General features: G+C 38.5%; 1 protein-coding gene across 1 annotated transcript in view; it reads left to right on the top strand.

Moving 5' to 3' along the window:
- The window catches only part of LOC126095773 (sodium channel protein para), a 923,047-nt gene that overhangs the window by 713,115 nt on the left and 189,185 nt on the right, over nt 1–20,747 (top strand). Inside the window, exon 26 of the mRNA XM_049910580.1 lies at nt 5,957–6,079. Within this exon, the coding sequence (XP_049766537.1) occupies nt 5,957–6,079 (123 nt within the window). The remainder of the gene's footprint in view (nt 1–5,956; nt 6,080–20,747) is intronic.

Genomic DNA, 20,747 nt, shown 5'->3' on the forward strand with positions numbered 1-20,747 from the left:
ATATGAGTGTGGCGGAATGAAATTGGGGGGAAAATGAAATGTCCAAATTCAGATCTGAATCAAGGTGGAAACACTCAAGTTTGCATTGGCCAAAAGTGAGGTTGTGCCCATGGGGAATTGTGACAGCATTTTTGCATTAGCATGTAATATTGCTGCCCAATTTGAATACATTACTGAAAATTGGACAAGTACTACATCAAGCACTGTAGACAATGGGCACTTTTGTCTGGTAAACGATGATTAGGCCAAATGTATTGAGTTACAATCAGTGGTCTGTAACAAGATAAAATTTGTGTCCATGAAGGAATAATTTAAATTCCTGGATAGTGTAGATGTTAGTGAGGGCTTCCAATTCTCTTTGAGAGTAGCTTTTCTGGGAGGCAGATACACTGAGGACTATGTAAACTTGTGGTGTTGTGTCCAAGAAAACTGCAAAATTTGCATTTATAAGCTCCATTTTGCTGAATAAGTGCTGTGGCCTTATTTTGTAAAGATTTCATCTGGGCTAATAGGGGATAAGTTTCCACTTCATCTTGTGCATTTGTTACTTTAAAGTCACCATGAACTCTCTAAGTGCTGTCAGATTTGCCTACTGTTACCAGTGGAGTAGTCAACTGACTGAGGGGAATGGGGGCTAACACATCTTCACGTGTGATGCTGCTCAGTTTATTTTTGAGGGTGTCTCGTAGAACCAGGGGCACCAGGCAAACTTTGAGGAAATGATGGGTAGCCATCACCTTAGGAACGATGTGAGCTTCGAAGTGAGTCACCTTGTGTGATCCTGGTAAGAAGATTTGAACTATCACAGAGAGTCTGTAGGGTGGTTCATGGTCCTTCAGATTGCATGGCTTGTGTGTTCTATGAGCCATAAATCTGAAAGCATAAAAAGAATACCTAAAAAACATTGTTTGTCTTGAAACTTCCTGGCAGATTAAAACTGTGTGCCGGACTGAGACTTGAACTCAGGACCTTTGCCTTTCGCGGGCAAGTGCTCTACCATCTGAGCTACTCAAGCACGACTCGCACCCTGTCCTCACAGCTTTACTTCTGCCAGTATCTCGTCTCCTACCTTCCAAACTTTACAGAAGCTCTCCTGCGGTAGAGCACTTGCCCGTGAAAGGTAAAGGTCCTGAGTTCAAGTCTTGGTCCGGCACACAGTTTTAATCTGCCAGGAAGTTTCATATCGTGCACACTCCAGTGCAGAGTGAAAATCTCATTCTGGAAACATCCCCCAGGCTGTGGCTAAGCCATGTCTCCACAATATCCTTTCTTTCAGGAGTGCTATTTCTGCAAGGTTCGCAGGAGAGCTTCTGTAAAGTTTGAAAGGTAGGAGATGAGATACTGGCAGAAGTAAAGCTGTGAGGACAGGGCGTGAGTTGTGTTGGGTAGCTCAGATGGTAGAGCACTTGCCCACGAAAGGCAAAGTTCCCGAGTTCGAGTCTCGGTCCGGCACACAGTTTTAATCTGCCAGGAAGTTTCATATCAGTGCACACTCCGTTGCAGAGTGAAAATCTCATTGTTCATCTTGTTCATTACTTCCATCAGGTAAGACCTGATTTTTTTCAATACATGGTTTCACAGCAAAATTCTAATGTGGTTGTAATAAAGAAAATATTGTAGGAAACTGAAGTTCCACCAGGTTCGTTTGTGGCTCAGGTTTCTGTAATAGGTGATACAGCTTGAGATGTTCTGACAAGAACATGGCATTTTGTCTTTCTGTTTTGGGAATTTGGCAAGCTGTAAAATTTAAATTCAGTTGTGGGTGTAAGCGTTCCATTCTTTACTTGGCTCATTAAAGCATGGAAAAGTTGTAAACACATTTGGCAAGGAAGACATACTAGTTAGATTCAGTGACAGATGCACTGCCTCTAACGTTGCTGCTGTTAGTTCTGAAAATTCCATGTGGTTTGCCCTCATACTAGTTTTAGTTGTTCCGAGGTAGAATACCCACACTCTCGTCTAATCATAAGAATGTTCAAAGACCAACATGCATGCATCACAGGCCGCTAGTCATCACCACTTCTGTAAATGTGATCAACAGTTGAATTAATGAAGACTTATCCTGATTCATTCGAAAAATTGAGAAATGTTATAGAATATCCCTCAGGGCAGTGCAAGTAAGTAAACAATACAGTCAACGTCCACTTAGTGCAGTATCAGAGACCTGGCATTAACTACCAGAGTCCAAAGAATAAGTGTCGTAAACCAAACCAGTAGACTGATGGACTCACACTTCCACTGATTGAATTATAAGTCATTCAGACTGAACCGGGCTGCCTTTAATGTGGGATTGATCAAAGGGCACTACTAGCGACAAGCACCCTTTGGGTAGTGGCACTAAATAATAGTGATGTCGTGTGGTGTCTCTGCAATAATTATTCCCGTGGATGGTTTCTTTTACTTTTGAGAAGAGGAAGTAACCATGAAGTCAGACTATAGTATTGCTGGACAAGTGTGTCTAAAATGGTAACTCTTTAAATAATGATATTCTAATTGCCTTCTGGCAATGGCAACATGTTGTTGTCATGGCACAAAATACCAAGCAGCCCCAGGTTATGGGTTTTTCTTCTGAAATATGTCAAAAATTTATGAGCTCATACTTTATCTTAGCAATTGTCTTTTATTTTACCAACACTTTCACTAATTTTTTGTGTGCTTGATGAGCTTCACTGTGAAACTTTCTACTACTTTATTGCCACAACCCTCTCTGTGAGTCAAATGTGTCTAGTCACAGCTTGTCACCAGTCAGATGATTTGACTTTGAACACTTATAATTAAACCTCTCAGACCTGTGCTGAGGAAGTTCCAAATGCTGAGCATTCATTTCTTGGGTTATGTGAAGTGTTATTCATCACATTAAAATCCATCCCACTTAAAAAAGTCTTGGAAACAGTCTTTGATCTAATCACAAGTGTTCTCTCTAGACAAGAGGATATTGATATTGACCTACATTGACTTTCACCTCCATGTTTATTTATTTATTTGTTTATTGCATGGATATATCCAATTGCTTCAAAACAAAAATATGAATAACACTCCACAGAAATACTCCTTCTTTTCCATAGCTGACGGCAATTAGATACCTTAATAGTTGTTGAAACTTGCATCTACATACTGGACTGGATGTTGGTGTTGCCTGTCTTTCTGCAGGGTATGACTGTGGGCTAAAGCCCAATTATCCTCAGTAGTTTGAGAGTGATATTCATATTACAAAGAATATACATGTCAATGAAATAGCTCCTTGACCAATATAAATTTATCCGTTAACTGTTGTTTACTCCTGCATTGATATTTTATCCGTTAACTGTTGTTTACTCCTGCATTGATATACTGAATAATGTTTTTCCAGTTAGATAATTTTTGTAAAGTGAGATCTATTGTGGTGTTCTTTTTGTATGGTGCCATTCATATTTTGTATGCGTGTAAAACTGCAAGTCTGTAAACATAATGAATGTGATGCATAATTTGCTTTTCATGATTCTGTGCATATGAGTATGCTTGCTGCATTGTGTATTTTTCTTTTGATACTTTGTCACAATTGCCTGTTTTGTGTCACTGGAAATCAGCTCCTTTTCTTCATCCTCTTCTTTTCTTTCTTCTTCGTATTCATCAGTTGTTTCAGTTAACTTTCTTAATTGAAGAGCTTTCTTTCACCTTCTTCACCTATATTACATTTTCCTAACACAAGATCTCTGACAGTCATACATTGACTATAAGTAAGAACGTATTTATAATGGTTCCATGTACTACACTTTAATTGTAAAGGCTGTCATACAATATATTTATAACATACAAAATATGTGTACTCTAAATGATTTTAAGCTCCTCTATCTTAAGCAAATGTGACATACTTCTAAGAAGTTTACTATAGAACCTCATCTAAAGATTGGTATACAAATTTAAGAATTAGTCATGTAGGGAGCAAATTAGAAACAATGCATGAAGGTAATTAGTTATAAGGAAAATTCAATATAAAGCTTCTGACTTTTGCACAAAACTCACATTTAGGTTACATATTGCAATGGAATCTGGCTTTATACTAATAGAATTTGCGTATCTTAGTGTTTTGCATGATATTTAAAAAAAATATTGGAAAATTGATAGATTTAACTACTAGTCACTAAATTAGAAAGGGTCAGTAAAATGATAGGACTAATTGCATGGCATCATTGATCTGCATGATGAAAGATAGCCAAACATACAAGTGTTGAACGAACTGCTGCATCAAATACACCGTTTACTGCTTCTGTAGGTCTTAATACAATCCTTTCATTTTATCCTCTTAGATTCATGAAACGTGTGATACCCACACAATACAAACAGTTACAACATAAATATTCTTCCACTTTTAAGGTACTGGGTGTTGGTAGGTAAATTTGTTGTATAAGCCATTATAAACAAAAATATTGCCCTCCGATAGGTGTCATTTGCAATTTACAATGCTTTATATTCACTTTTTAATTCAAGAGTATAGTGGATAATACTTCCTAACTTATTTTAAGAGAATTCTGAACCTACTGATTCAGGTCATTACCTGTAATTGAATTATTTTCATTTGTCAATCATCATATGATTGAGAACATTTATTCTAACAGAAAACAATCAGTTTTCGACAATATAATGTAATTGGATGGATAAAAAATCTACTCACCAAGTGATGGCAGAATACACAGAATATTTGTTCTGTATGTTTTTACAAATGAACTACTGTTGACTGAAGGAAGGTAGTGCAACAATTACTTGTTCCATTCCTTACATCATTTAAAAATAGTTCATGGCAGTACTTCACATTTAAAAAATCAGAATGGTATCTCATTTTTTTATGAATTTGCTTAGTAACTAGTTGTTTGTTGATTTCAATTACCTTACAATTATTGAGTAATTAACAACTTTTTTGTTTAAATTGTAATTTAAACAAAATAACAGTCCTAGTAAAAGGAAAGTTTGACTTCAAAAATGTAGATACAAGGAATTCAGGGCACACACACAACATATGCACAATGCTACTTTTTCTTATGGCCTTCAGTCTGAAGACAGGTTTTTTACTGCTTCCCATGCAATACTATGTTGATAAAAAAAATTGTTCAACCAACAAAAACATGGCAATCTAGAAAACAAAACATGAGACATCATCCCAAGAGAATCTTTATAGGAAATCTAATAAGAACAGAGAGACTCAATATTGCTAATTTTTAATATCAGTGTGTGATCTGATTACTTGGATAACAATGGGAGATCCTTTACATACATCCATTGACTGTTAGTGGATGTCATCCCTACTCTGTCACACAATGTGAAGATGCTATATTAAAATCAATGTATTTTACAAGAATCTTGCACTAATTATTTATGCCGAGGAACTGTAAAGGAAATAAATAATTCAGAGATGCTGACAAGTTTCTTACAGTGTAATTCAGTTTATTTTATAATGTTTGTGGAGTGATTTTAATTCACTGTGTTTTGTGTATTAAAATTTTACTTGTAAATTTTTGAATATTACACAGAGCTATTGACAATGAAAGCATGATTTACATAGGAAACTAATAGAAAATGCAGTGTTCAGTGACAGAAGACTGTAACAAGGTTACTGAAGTGTTGAAAAGTATTCCATGAATGTTTCGTTCATTGCTCAAAAGCATTCTTTAATTAAGATGTTAAACCAGAAACAAAACCATGAAAATACTACCGATTAATTCAGCAATTTTTACTTATCTCTTTCCCCCAAGACTAATGCGGTATCGTGTTTTCTTTCCCTCTTTCAGTATGTGGTATCTGGAGAGTCATATCAATCAACTGAAAACCTTATATTCAGTGTGTCCTGGTATTTCAGTTGCTCTTACAGTCTTCATCACTGATGAACATGGCCCTCCAATTCAGTTTTAATACTTTACAATAACTAATTAAAATGTAGCTTCAACTGCTACTTAAGTTTCTTATGAAACTTGTAATGTTTCAGGTTGTCGTCAATGCTCTTGTGCAAGCTATTCCCAGCATCTTTAATGTGTTATTGGTTTGTTTGATATTCTGGCTCATTTTTGCTATTATGGGAGTACAGCTGTTTGCTGGAAAATACTTCAAGGTTGGTTTAATTTTCAATAGTAACAATCCCATGAGTCTGTTTGCCATGACATGTAACTGATAATATAATGTAAATGGACGGATAAAAAAAAAAATCTACTCACCAAGTAACAGCAGCAGGGGAAGACACACATGGAAGTATTTAACTTTTATGAGCTTTCCGAGCCAGTGGCTTCTTGCTCTGGTGGAAGAGTTGAAGGGAAAGGAAGAGGGGTGAAGGAAAAGGACTGGAGAGGTTTAGGGAAAGCAGGACAGTTTGGAAAAGTCACCCAGAACCCTGAATCAGGGGAGACTTATCAGACAGGATGAGAAGGAAAGACTGATTGTTGGGGACCTTCCCCTTCAACTCTTCCTCCAGAAGAAGGAGGCACTGGCTCCGAAAGCTTGTAAAAGTTAAATGCTTTTATGTGTATGTGTTCCCCTGCCGCTGCTTGGTGAGTAGATTTTTTAATCTGTCCATTTACATTAGATTATTAATAATTGTTTATTTTTGATTTTATGTAACTAGTCAGATGTGTACAATGTTTATTTAATTTTGTTACTTCATAGCTGTATTTTCCATTAGTGGAACAGGTCATAAATCAGCTAAAATTTGTTTCTATATATTTTTAGTGAAATATGTGTTTGTAGGCTGATTTTGTTGCTACAGTTATTTAAATTTTGTTTTGATTATTCATTAGGGAATGATCAATTACATCAGTGCATTATTTATTGACTAATATGGTATATAAACTTTTATCATTTGTTTTTTTTATGTTTTATCATTAAAATACGTAAGTGAAAATATTATATGATACATATAAGGTACTCCTCGCATCATATTCATTAGTACCATGCTTGAGATTGGATTTTAAATTGCACTAGCCACTTTCATCAGAATTAATACTGAATTTGCCTCTATAACAGAAATAAAAAATAAACAATCTTTGTGTTTCTGTCATAAACAAAGCATTTATTTGACAGATAGAAAGCAGACTTGAGAATCAAATGAAACTGGTTCTTATAAATGAAGCTATCACTGCTATACAGTGGATAATTTTTACTGGGAATTAACTACATGCTGCATAGCTAGTTCCTGCCTGCTGAGTTCTGAGGCATTGATATTGTGGAACTGTATCTGAATTGCTCACACTGTCGCAAGGTCATAGTTATTGTATTGTTTGACCTACTCTGTGACAATTTTTAGTGTATTAACAAATACGGTCTCTTTTCTGACACCCATTCACCCATGCTGGCATTTTTAAGGATTCTAATATTGGCGTTCTCTGCCATACGCTTTTCAATCATTTGCAGATTGCAAATGTAGGTAGTAAAAACTGAGTTGTAGTTGCAAGCCAGCTTATATATGACACAGCTTGTCTCAAGGACGCACCACTGAAAGTAAGTATCCTGGATACAGTCAATCTCCCTCCTGGATACAGTCAAACTACTCACAATAATTGTTTGCATTTCCAAATCAACAATTCTTTCTCTCACCAACTCATCATTAACCTGGATATTTCAACACCCCTTTCATGAAGGTCAGTTTCCATTATTATTGATGATTTTGCAAACATTCGAAAACATTTTACTCAGAGTCAAAGGTCCTAGCATATTTAGATTAGCCTATTTAGATGTACACCATCCATACCCAGACATTTGTTACTTATAAATTTGTTTGTGTTTATAAATAGCATGCCAAGTTTATCACACTGGTCCCTAATTCCATTGTTATCTTATCTATGTTAGAGTCACTCACTGATCTCCTGTGCAAAATACCACCTATTACCAATCTTGAGTTAATATACAAAGATTTGGCAGTATGAATAAAGTTTCGAGATTCACTAATGATTTGGCCTCACTGTTGTGTCGAACAGAGTTTGTCCCAACATGCATGAATATGCCCTTGAAGTTTGATTTCACTTTGCTAGCATTTTTGTTAGTAGCAATGTTTTTTAAATGGTTGTTTAGTTGATCCAGCCTAATGACTGGACATATGTCAACTTTTGAATTTGGCCCCACTTTCAACCATTCTTCTCAGTTTAATTTAGGTGGCCTAATGAAGGATTCTCTTTCTTTTGGTTGCACTCTTAACTCGAAATTTTACTTTTCCATGGAAAATAATTGACATGTATCTTCAAGCATCTGACAGTTCTGCATTTTCAGCATTTCTTTGATGCTTACCTGTGGGTCAGACAGATCTTTGACCATTCATCCTGCCATTCTGAAGTGCAGTACTCACTGTTAGTCTTGTTCGGGATGAATCCCACGCACTTGAGCAGTATTTCACAATGGGTCACCTAAGTGTCCTGTAAGTGTTCTCCTTTGTAGCCTGATACCATTTTCCCAGTTTTATATCAATGAAACAAAGTCTGCCGCCTGATTTACACATAACTGAGTCTATGTAATCCTTCAGTTTCATATACTTAACAGTCATACAGTCAATAATGATTTCTAGTATTCAACAGCAATATAGCTAGGAAAGTGAGAAGAGAAATATGTGAAAAGTATAATTCCTCTCGTAGGTTTTAATCAAGCCTCCCTTCTAGTTTTCAGAAGCAAGCTCGCTAAGAACCAATTACATTAAATCAATAATCAACAATGGATTTAGCCAAGTTTGTGAAAATTGTAACGTGATGAAGACTAAGTAAGTGAAGTGAACATGATATCACAGATCAGACTCATGATAATACAGAGAGTAGTACATGATCCCTCATTTTTTGTGTTCATTATCACCCAAACACCTTACCAGCTGCAGTTGGATCCTATAAGAGGCATAAAGAACAGAGAGAGCTGAATATGTTTCTGGGATCTTCTTTTATGCTGTTTGTATCCAAGTCCAGAGAGCATCAATAGTGCTTACTGGAGGACCATGACAAACTTGTTGCCAATCAGTCATATCTCAGACATGTTTGATGGGCAGTCAGTCAGATGACCTTGCATGCCAAACTTTAAAAAAGAACTGTATATTACTTACGAAACATGACCAGCCATTGTCCAATTGAAATATGACAGACTGAGTTGCCTGAAGCACAACCTATACTTCACTCTGTAAGGCTTCCCACATATAGTAGTTGCTGTTCAGAGTGCTGTCAGTAGTAGGATTCAATATCCCATGTATTTAGTGCCATCACAAACCACTGAATTTTATGTTTATCAACAATGTTGCTCAACAGTATCTCTCAACAAGTAGAGAAGTTCCTTCTGCATAAAATTCTACAGCCAGTTTGTGGAAGCGTCAAAGTGTTGGGAACAAAGCCACCTCTTTATGTGTCTGAAGAGATGTAAATCACTTTGAAACAAGTCTGGGCTGTAGGGTGGATGTTAGAAGATATCCCACTTGAATTGACACAAGAACTGTAGTGTTTATGAGGCAGAGTTTGGCTGAGTATTTTCATCAAGATACACTACACCAGTAGCTTGTCTTGTTGTCTTGAATGGCTATTCTCAGTTTTATTAATGTTTCACAATGTTGTTGTTGTTGTTGTGGTCTTCAGTCCTGAGACTGGTTTGATGCAGCTCTCCATGCTACTCCATCCTGTGCAAGCTTCTTCATCTCCCAGTATCTACTGCAACCTACATCCTTCTGAATCTGCTTAGTGTATTCATCTCTTGGTCTCCCTCTACGATTTTTACCCTCCACACTGCCCTCCAATGCTAAATTTGTGATCCCTTGATGCCTCAAAACATGTCCTACCAACCGATCCCTTCTTCTAGTCAAGTTGTGCCACAAACTTCTCTTCTCCCCAATCCTATTCAATACCTCCTCATTAGTTACGTGATCTACCCACCTTATCTTCAGCATTCTTCTGTAGCACCACATTTTGAAAGCTTCTATTCTCTTCTTGTCCAAACTAGTTATCGTCCATGTTTCACTTCCATACATGGCTACACTCCATACAAATACTTTCAGAAATGACTTCCTGACACTTAAATCTATACTCGATGTTAACAAATTCCTCTTCTTGAGAAACGCTTTCCTTGCCATTGCCAGTCTACATTTTATATCCTCTCTACTTCGACCATCATCGGTTATTTTACTCCCTAAATAGCAAAACTCCTTTACTACTTTAAGTGTCTCATTTCCTAATCTAATTCCCTCAGCATCACCCGACTTAATTTGACTACATTCCATTATCCTCGTTTTGCTTTTGTTGATGTTCATCTTATATCCTCCTTTCAAGACACTGTCCATTCCGTTCAACTGCTCTTCCAAGTCCTTTGCTGTCTCTGACAGAATTACAATGTCATCGGCGAACCTCAAAGTTTTTACTTCTTCTCCATGAACTTTAATACCTACTCCGAATTTTTCTTTTGTTTCCTTTACTGCTTGCTCAATATACAGATTGAATAACATCGGGGAGAGGCTACAACCCTGTCTTACTCCTTTCCCAACCACTGCTTCCCTTTCATGCCCCTCGACTCTTATAACTGCCATCTGGTTTCTGTACAAACTGTAAATAGCCTTTCGCTCCCTGTATTTTACCCCTGCCACCTTCAGAATTTGAAAGAGAGTATTCCAGTTAACATTGTCAAAAGCTTTCTCTAAGTCTACAAATGCTAGAAATGTAGGTTTGCCTTTTCTTAATCTTTCTTCTAAGATAAGTCGTAAGGTCAGTATTGCCTCACGTGTTCCAACATTTCTACGGAATCCAAACTGATCTTCCCCAAGGTCGGCTTCTACCAGTTTTTCCATTCGTCTGTAAAGAATTCGCGTTAGTATTTTGCAGCTGTGACTTATTAAACTGATAGTTCGGTAATTTTCACATCTGTCAACACCTGCTTTCTTTGGGATTGGAATTATTATATTCTTCTTGAAGTCTGAGGGTATTTCGCCTGTCTCATACATCGTGCTCACCAGATGGTAGAGTTTTTTCATGACTGGCTCTCCCGAGGCCATCAGTAGTTCAAATGGAATGTTGTCTACTCCCGGGGCCTTGTTTCGACTCAGGTCTTTCAGTGCTCTGTAAAACTCTTCACGCAGTATCTTATCTCCCATTTCGTCTTCATCTACATCCTCTTCCATTTCCATAATATTGTCCTCAAGTACATCGCCCTTGTATAAACCCTCTATATACTCCTTCCACCTTTCTGCCTTCCCTTCTTTGCTTAGAACTGGGTTGCCATCTGAGCTCTTGATATTCATACAAGTGGTTCTCTTCTCTCCAAAGGTCTCTTTAATTTTCCTGTAGGCAGTATCTATCTTACCTCTAGTGAGACAAGCCTCTACATCCTTACATTTGTCCTCTAGCCATCCCTGCTTAGCCATTTTGCACTTCCTGTCGATATCATTTTTGAGACGTTTGTATTCCTTTTTGCCTGCTTCATTTACTGCATTTTTATATTTTCTCCTTTCATCAATTAAATTCAATATTTCTTCTGTTACCCAAGGATTTCTATTAGCCCTCGTCTTTTTACCTACTTGATCCTCTGCTGCCTTCACTACTTCATCCCTCAGAGCTACCCATTCTTCTTCTACTGTATTTCTTTCCCCCATTCCTGTCAATTGTTCCCTTATGCTCTCCCTGAAACTCTCTACAACCTCTGGTTCTTTCAGTTTATCCAGGTCCCATCTCCTTAAATTCCCACCTTTTTGCAGTTTCTTCAGTTTCAATCTGCAGTTCATAACCAATAGATTGTGGTCAGAATCCACATCTGCCCCAGGAAATGTCTTACAGTTTAAAACCTGGTTCCTAAATCTCTGTCTTACCATTATATAATCTATCTGATACCTTTTAGTATCTCCAGGATTCTTCCAGGTATACAACCTTCTTTTATGATTCTTGAACCAAGTATTAGCTATGATTAAGTTATGCTCTGTGCAAAATTCTACAAGGCAGCTTCCTCTTTCATTCCTTCCCCCCAATCCATATTCACCTACTATGTTTCCTTCTCTCCCTTTTCCTACTGACGAATTCCAGTCACCCATGACTATTAAATTTTCGTCTCCCTTCACTACCTGAATAATTTCTTTTATCTTGTCATACATTTCATCTATTTCTTCATCATCTGCAGAGGTAGTTGGCATATAAACTTGTACTACTGTAGTAGGCATGGGCTTTGTGTCTATCTTGGCCACAATAATGCGTTCACTATGCTGTTTGTAGTAGCTAACCCGCACTCCTATTTTTTTATTCATTATTAAACCTACTCCTGCATTACCCCTATTTGATTTTGTATTTATAACCCTGTAATCACCTGACCAAAAGTCTTGTTCCTCCTGCCACCGAACTTCACTAATTCCCACTATATCTAACTTTAACCTATCCATTTCCCTTTTTAAATTTTCTAACCTACCTGCCCGATTAAGGGATCTGACATTCCACGCTCCGATCCGTAGAACGCCAGTTTTCTTTCTCCTGATAACGACATCCTCCTGAGTAGTCCCCGCCCGGAGATCCGAATGGGGGACTATTTTACCTCCGGAATATTTTACCCAAGAGGACGCCATCATCATTTAATCATACAGTAGAGCTGCATGTCCTCGGGAATATCAATATTGATTGTCCTCTCATGTTCCATATAATTTACAAGTAAGATTCCTGTAGTGTCCAAAACTGGATAAACTTTCAGGCTAGTGGAGTTTGGATTACCTTTTTTGGTTTGTTGGATGAGATGGTATGGCGCTATGCCCTTAACTGTGGATTTCTCTCCTCATTAGCATATCTCCTCAAAGGTCAGAACTATAAAAGTTCCTCCTAGTTTGAAACTGTTTGCTGGACTAGGATTCAAACCAGAACCTTGCCTGTCACAGGCAAATGCTCTATTAACTTAGCTATCCATGCACACTCTGCTGCAGAATGAAAATTCATTCTGGTGACAATTGTGTTTAATAGGCTTTATCCATCTGTATTGTAATGAAGGGGAAAAATCCACAGAAGCAGTCATGCTTTGAAGTTTGTAGTTCTCAGAATGGAATTTGAAGCATTTCTCTCAGCATTTCTCGTCAGGAAAGAGGGAAGGAGAAGGAAAGACAAAAGGATATGGGTTTTAAGGGAGAGGGTAAGGAGTCATTCCAATCCCGGGAGCGGAAAGACTTACCTTAGGGGGAAAAAAGGACAGGTATACACTTGCACACACGCACATATCCATCCACACATACACAGACACAAGCAGACATTATATATATATATATATATATATATATATACAAGCAGACATTATGTTTCCCTCTATTATATATATATATATAATAGAGGGAAACGTTCCACGTGGGAAAAATATATTTAAAAAGAAAGATGATGAGACTTACCAAACAAAAGCGCTGGCAGGTCGATAGACACACAAACAAACACAAACATACACACAAAATCTAGCTTTCACAACCAATGGTTGCCTCGTCAGGAAAGAGGGAAGGAGAGGGAAAGACAAAAGACAAAAGGATTTGGGTTTTTTAATGATCCAACTCCCCAAGACACTATCCAAATTGAACCATGCCTGGAACAGTTCCGTCCTCCGTCACAGCGGGACCCACCTCCTCTTCCTCAAAATCACCCTCTCCTAACCTTCCAGGAATTTCTGACTTCCAGCCTTGCCTCTCAATCCTTCTTAAAAAACCTTAATCCTACTCCCAACATCACCACTGCTGAAGCCCAGGCTATCCGTGATCTGAAGGCTGACCGATCCATCATCATTCTTCCGGCTGACAAGGGTTCCACAACTGTGGTACTTGATCGTCGGGAGTATGTGACTGAGGGACTGCGTCAGCTTTCAGACAACACTACTTACAAAGTTTGCCAAGGCAATCCCATTCCTGATGTCCAGGCGGAGCTTCAAGGAATCCTCAGAACCTTAGGCCCCCTACAAAACCTTTCACCCGACTCCATCAACCTCCTGACCCCACCAACACCCCGCACCCCTACCTTCTACCTTCTTCCCAAAATTCACAAACCCAATCATCCCGGCCGTCCCATTGTAGCTGGTTACCAAGCCCCCACCGAACGCATCTCTGCCTACGTAGATCAACACCTTCAACTCATTACATGCAGTCTCCCATCCTTCATCAAAGACACCAACCACTTTCTTGAACGCCTGGAATCCCTACCCAGTCTGTTACCCCCGGAAACCATCCTTGTAACCATTGATGCCACTTCCTTATACACAAATATTCCGCATGTCCAGGGCCTCGCTGCGATGGAGCACTTCCTTTCACGCCGATCACCTGCCGCCCTACCTAAAACCTCTTTCCTCATTACCTTAGCCAGCTTCATCCTGACCTACAACTTCTTCACTTTTGAAGGCCAGACATACCAACAATTAAAGGGAACAGCCATGGGTACCAGGATGGCCCCCTCGTATGCCAACCTATTCATGGGTCGCTTAGAGGAAGCCTTCTTGGTTACCCAGGCCTGCCAACCCGAAGTTTGGTACAGATTTATTGATGACATTTTCATGATCTGGACTCACAGTGAAGAAGATCTCCAGAATTTCCTCTCCAACCTCAACTCCTTTGGTTCCATCAGATTCACCTGGTCCTACTCCAAATCCCATGCCACTTTCCTTGACGTTGACCTCCACCTGTCCAATGGCCAGCTTCACACGTCCGTCCACATCAAACCCACCAACAAGCAACAGTACCTCCATTATGACAGCTGCCACCCATTCCACATCAAACGGTCCCTTCCCTACAGCCTAGGTCTTCGTGGCAAACGAATCTGCTCCAGTCCGGAATCCTTGAACCATTACACCAACAACCTGAAAACAGCTTTTGCATCCCGTAACTACCCTCCCGACCTGGTACAGAAGCAAATAACCAGAGCCACTTCCTCATCTCCTCAAACCCGGAACCTTCCACAGAAGAACCCCAAAAGTGCCCCACTTGTGACAGGATACTTTCCGGGACTGGATCAGATTCTGAATGTGGCTCTCCAGCAGGGATACGACTTCCTCAAATCCTGCCCTGAAATGAGATCCATCCTTCATGAAATCCTCCCCACTCCACCAAGAGTGTCTTTCCGCCGTCCACCTAACCTTCGCAACCTCTTAGTTCATCCCTATGAAATCCCCAGACCACCTTCCCTACCCTCTGGCTCCTACCCCTGTAACCGCCCCCGGTGTAAAACCTGTCCCATGCACCCTCCCACCACCACCTATTCCAGTCCTGTAACCCGGAAGGTGTACACGATCAAAGGCAGAGCCACGTGTGAAAGCACCCACGTGATTTACCAACTGACCTGCCTACACTGTGAAGCGTTCTATGTGGGAATGACCAGCAACAAACTGTCCATTCGCATGAATGGACACAGGCAGACAGTGTTTGTTGGTAATGAGGATCACCCTGTGGCTAAACATGCCTTGGTGCACGGCCAGCACATCTTGGCACAGTGTTACACCGTCCGGGTTATCTGGATACTTCCCACTAACACCAACCTGTCAGAACTCCGGAGATGGGAACTTGCCCTTCAGCATATCCTCTCTTCTCGCTATCCGCCAGGCCTCAATCTCCGCTAATTTCTAATCTCAATTTGCCGCCGCTCGTACCTCACCTGTCTTTTAACATCATCTTTGCCTTTGTACATCCGCCCCGACTGACATCTCTGCCCAAACTCTTTGCCTTTACAAATGTCTGCTTGTGTCTGTGTATATGAGGATGGATATGTGTGTGTGTGCGAGTGTATACCTGTCCTTTTTTCCCCCTAAGGTAAGTCTTTCCGCTCCCGGGACTGGAATGACTCCAAAACCCAAATCCTTTTGTCTTTCCCTCTCCTTCCCTCTTTCCTGACGAGGCAACCATTGGTTGCGAAAGCTAGATTTTGTGTGTATGTTTGTGTTTGTTTGTGTGTCTATCGACCTGCCAGCGCTTTTGTTTGGTAAGTCTCATCATCTTTCTTTTTAAATATATATATATATATATATAAACAAAGATGGTTTGACTTACCAAACGAAAGCGCTGGCACGTCGATACACACACAAACAAACACAAACATACACACAAAATTTTAGCTTTCGCAACCAACGGTTGCCTCGTCAGGAAAGAGGGAAGGAGAGGGAAAGACGAAAGGATTTGGGTTTTAAGGGAGAGGGTAAGGAGTCATTCCAATCCTGGGAGCGGAAAGACTTACCTTAGGGGGAAAAAAGGACAGGTATACACTCGCACACACACACATATCCATCCACACATATACAGGCACAAGCAGACATATACAGAGGCAAAGAGTTTGGGCAGATATATATATATATATATATATATATATATATATATATATATATATATATATATATATATAGAAGGAAACATTCCACGAAGGAAAAATATACTTAAAAACAAAGATGTGTGACTTACCAAATGAAAGTGCTGGCAGGTCGACAGACACACAAACGAACACAAACATACACACAAAATTCAGGTATGTATACCCGTCCTTTTTTCCCCCTAAGGTAAGTCTTTCCGCTCCCGGGACTGGAATGACTCCTTACCCTCTCCCTTAAAACCCACATCCTTTCGTCTTTCCCTCTCCTTCCCTCTTTCCTGATGAGGCAACAGTTTGTTGCGAAAGCTTGAATTTTGTGTGTATGTTTGTGTTCGTTTGTGTGTCTATCGACTTGCCAGCACTATATATATATATATATTTACAAATGTCTGCTTGTGTCTGTGTATGTGTGGATGGATATGTGTGTGTGTGCGAGTGTATACCTGTCCTTTTTTCCCCCTAAGGTAAGTCTTTCCGCTCCCGGGATTGGAATGACTCCTTACCCTCTCCCTTAAAACCCATATCCTTTTGTCTTTCCTTCTCCTTCCCTCTTTCCTGACGAGGCAACCGTTGGTTGCGAAAGCTTGGATTTTGTGTGTATGTTTGTGTTTGTTTGTGTGTCTGTCGACCTGCCAGCACTTTCATTTGGTAAGTCACATCATCTTTGTTTTTAAATATATTTTTCCTTCGTGGAATGTTTCCTTCTATTATAACCGTATATATATATATATATATATATATATATATATATATATATATATATATATATATATATATATTCATCAAAATGCAGTGTCAGTGATAATTTCTACAAAAAGGTGGCTAACTGTGAAAAATTAAAATTTTGACTGTTCTATATCACTGTTACATAAAACACAGTTCACAAAGGATGCCACTTCGGTGAATTCCAAGTCGCTAAACCACCCCACTTATCCAACCGGGCAAGGGGGACCTACAGTTTACTGTGGAATCTGAAATGTGTTGTTTCTGGTGACTCCACCCATAGTTGAGAGATGAAGGGTAGGTTAAAATGAAGACCGAAAAATCCATGGTACAACCAAGATTTGATCCTGTGAACTTGTGGCTTCCTTTCATTCACTTTACTGCTACACTACCAGGTCCAAAATGTAAGTAGATAATACATGTATAGGTTTCAAAGAGTGAGTTTATGAGTCTCAAAATATGCGACATGTATGGCATTAACTTTTGATTGCATTGAGTTAGAAGCTAAATTATTTACAGCACCAAGGGACTACTGACTTAGTGCGTGACATAAATTTCAACTTGATACCTATACCCGTTTCTGAGAAACTGAATTACAAATGATAACTAAGTTTGACATTAGCTGTAATTGCATAAACATTAGAAATATGAGTTTCATTGTCAATAATTTTGTGACACTACAAGTTTAGAACCCTGTGATCAAAGAACTTGTGGTACCCTAAGTAATGGCCTCTGTGTCATGTGAAACACTCTAAGAAATACATGTGAAGTTGTCTTACAGTTGTGATCTCACGAAGTGCAAACTTTCATAGCTTTTTTTCCAATTTACATTCCATTGCTGACTACAGATAAATGGCCATTTCTGTCATTATCAGGAACGTGCATCCTGCTACTTATAAACAGATGACATTATTGACACACAACACTTTCACTCATCACATTCAGACCTACAACACAGATTTCACAATTAATGTCACCAGCTTTGAGATTTTGTTGCTGATAAAACCTGTATTATGGTATAGATGCCACATTTGGCAGCAGTTTTAGTTTATTGCTCATTTTGAACAGCTACTGTAGGCAAATGAGAAGTAATGTAGCTTTCTTGTTATCATGGCACTAAGCACCCTGACCAGTGAGTCAGTGTAGTGACTGTTCTGTTCTCCCCACTACTTCCCATGCTACATGAAACCGGAAGCTATTTTCTGGCGTGCTCTAAACTTTATAGGACTTGGTTGCAATTGTTACACAGGAAAGTGATTGTGGATTGGGAAATAGAATTAAGGGTTAATTTACAATCAGGACAAGTGGAGGGATTTTAACAGTCTTGGGATATATGTTCATTGCATGTCCTGGCTATTGTATTTATGTGACTGGGTAAAAGATTGTTCTCTTCAATGTTGTTAATGGTAAATGAGGTGCCTTGGGTAACCATATGTTAAAAATCACATTTTCGTTTCATTACATATGCTGATACCACTTGAAACAAGGACCTAGTTTCACAAAAACTAGAAATCAGTAGCTTTAAAATATATTTTTCTGTGCACTTTTAAGGCTGTTGTGGGAAACAAATACCTGCAATTGCTTGTATCAGTCTTCTGACTTATAGGAAAATAAATTAAGGAGTTGTTTGTATGCATAATCTTTAGCAAGGCTGTTGTGGGCAACAAATACCTGCAATTGCTTGTATCAGTTATTTCAAAGTTCCATTTTATAGATGTAACTGAAATCTAAAAATATGATATTATTAACAATGGTGCATATTTTCCTAGTGCTGTAAAAATTTTTCTCTGCAACCAACAGTATCGTTTCTTGGGGATGATCAGCTTTTCAGACCGAAATTTTTATCTACAAATTCCATAGATCCTGTTATGCGTATGACGCTACGATGTAGAACAACTTGAGTAATATATGTTCACAGACTATGGTATCAATTAGTTTACAAGAGCAGAACTAGACATAAATTACATAAGACTTGCAAAAATAATAATGAACTAAAATAAAGTTGTAGGAATAATACATTATGCAAAGTTTATGACATTGCAAAAGCCTATTTGTCACAGTAAGTATATGGTTACAAATAGGAACAAAAAGAACATATAACAAACAACAGTAAATATAAATACATACAAAGACTACTTTTCTCTGTTGAAGTATTCATCAAGTGAGTAAAACATTTTCCTCGATTAAATATGTCTTTAGATTGTTTTTGAATGATGCACTGTTACTACGTAGACTTTTTATATAGCTCGGTAATAAGTTAAATATTTTGACACTGGAGTAATGCACTCCTTTCTGTACCCGAGTACTTTTTAGTTCAAAGTGGAGGTCAGCCGTCTTTCTTGTATTGTGATAATGGAAGCTTTCATTGGTTTCATAGTGGGCAGGATTGTCAGCCAAGAAACTCATTAGGGAGAAAATATACTGGCATGTTGTGGAAAGTATTCCAAGTTTTTTAAAGAGCGTATGGCGGGAGGTTCTCGGGGGTACTCTGCACATTATACGGACTACTGCGTTTGAACTACACTGAAATGAGGCAGTGAAGATTTCTATGAATGAGGCTATTGTTTTAGAATCATTATTTGAGACATTAAACTCCTTTCTGCTACTGGCTGGCTTTCAGGAGATGGCTGAAGAAAACAGAAAACACTTAGTCTGCTGAAAAATCTATTATACTAGCAACCCACCTTTGCTTCATACAGCTAGCACAAAATGTCTACCACCAGACAACCTGTGTGACATAGTGATAAGAAATTATACACACATACCTTCCTTGTGAAGATGTCTAAGTATTAGTGAAAATTGTGTCAAAATACTTAACAGTATTTCCTGAAATTAGCCTTCATGTACAGAGAAAAAAATGTGGTGGGATGACTTCAGTTTATAATACGTTTAGAAGAAGAAGATAGTATAGATTCTGGCAGTAATAATTTTGAGTGGCTCAATGACCTGGTACAAGTCTTTTAATGGGATGCCCTTCCTTGACTTTCATGCCTCTAACCTACACCAGTTAACCAACTGAGGAAACAAAGCCTACACTTGTACATGTAATCTGAACGACATGTTGTTTCTGGTGAATCTTGAAGCCATTGAGAGATGAATGCTGCGTTAAAACGCAGACTGAAAAATCCATGCTCCATCTGGGATTCGTATTGTGGCCTTTCGGTTTACAGGCATGCGCCTTAATGCTAGACCATCAGGATTGACATAGATTCTGATCAAGGTTTGTTGCTCTTTGGAGTTACAGCAGCCATTTACTTTTCTACTTTTCCTGGCAGATACCATTTCCAGTGTAGCTGACCTTTTTGTCATCCCATCATTTCCATGAGATGTCACTCCAGATGCCAATGAAATACAGAATAGATAGCAATATATATATTACACACACATCACTACTTAATGGTAATAAATTATATACACAAACTTTCCTGATGAATCATTCTATTAGTGTAAACTGTATTGAAATCCCTGTTGTAATTCCTGAGATTAGCCTGAACATACAGACAGAAACTGCAGCAGGAGACTTTAATTTATAATATAGGTAGTCAGATATAGATGCTAATTCAATTTTATTGTAAAATGTTATAGTGGAAACCAAGTCTATTGTTTTTGCTTGTTGTCCTTAATCCAGTAACATTTTTTTAACTCTGTCCTTTCAGACACATCTTTTCATTATTTTTCACTGATTCAAAAATGTGTCTGTTTCTTGCATTGAAGAAAATAATTTCTTATATATAATTTTTTGGGGAATACAATTCATGAAATGTGTTTAATATTTGA

The sequence above is a fragment of the Schistocerca cancellata genome, chromosome 8, assembly GCF_023864275.1.
Source record: "Schistocerca cancellata isolate TAMUIC-IGC-003103 chromosome 8, iqSchCanc2.1, whole genome shotgun sequence".
In the NCBI taxonomy this organism is placed as follows: Eukaryota; Metazoa; Arthropoda; class Insecta; order Orthoptera; family Acrididae; genus Schistocerca; species Schistocerca cancellata.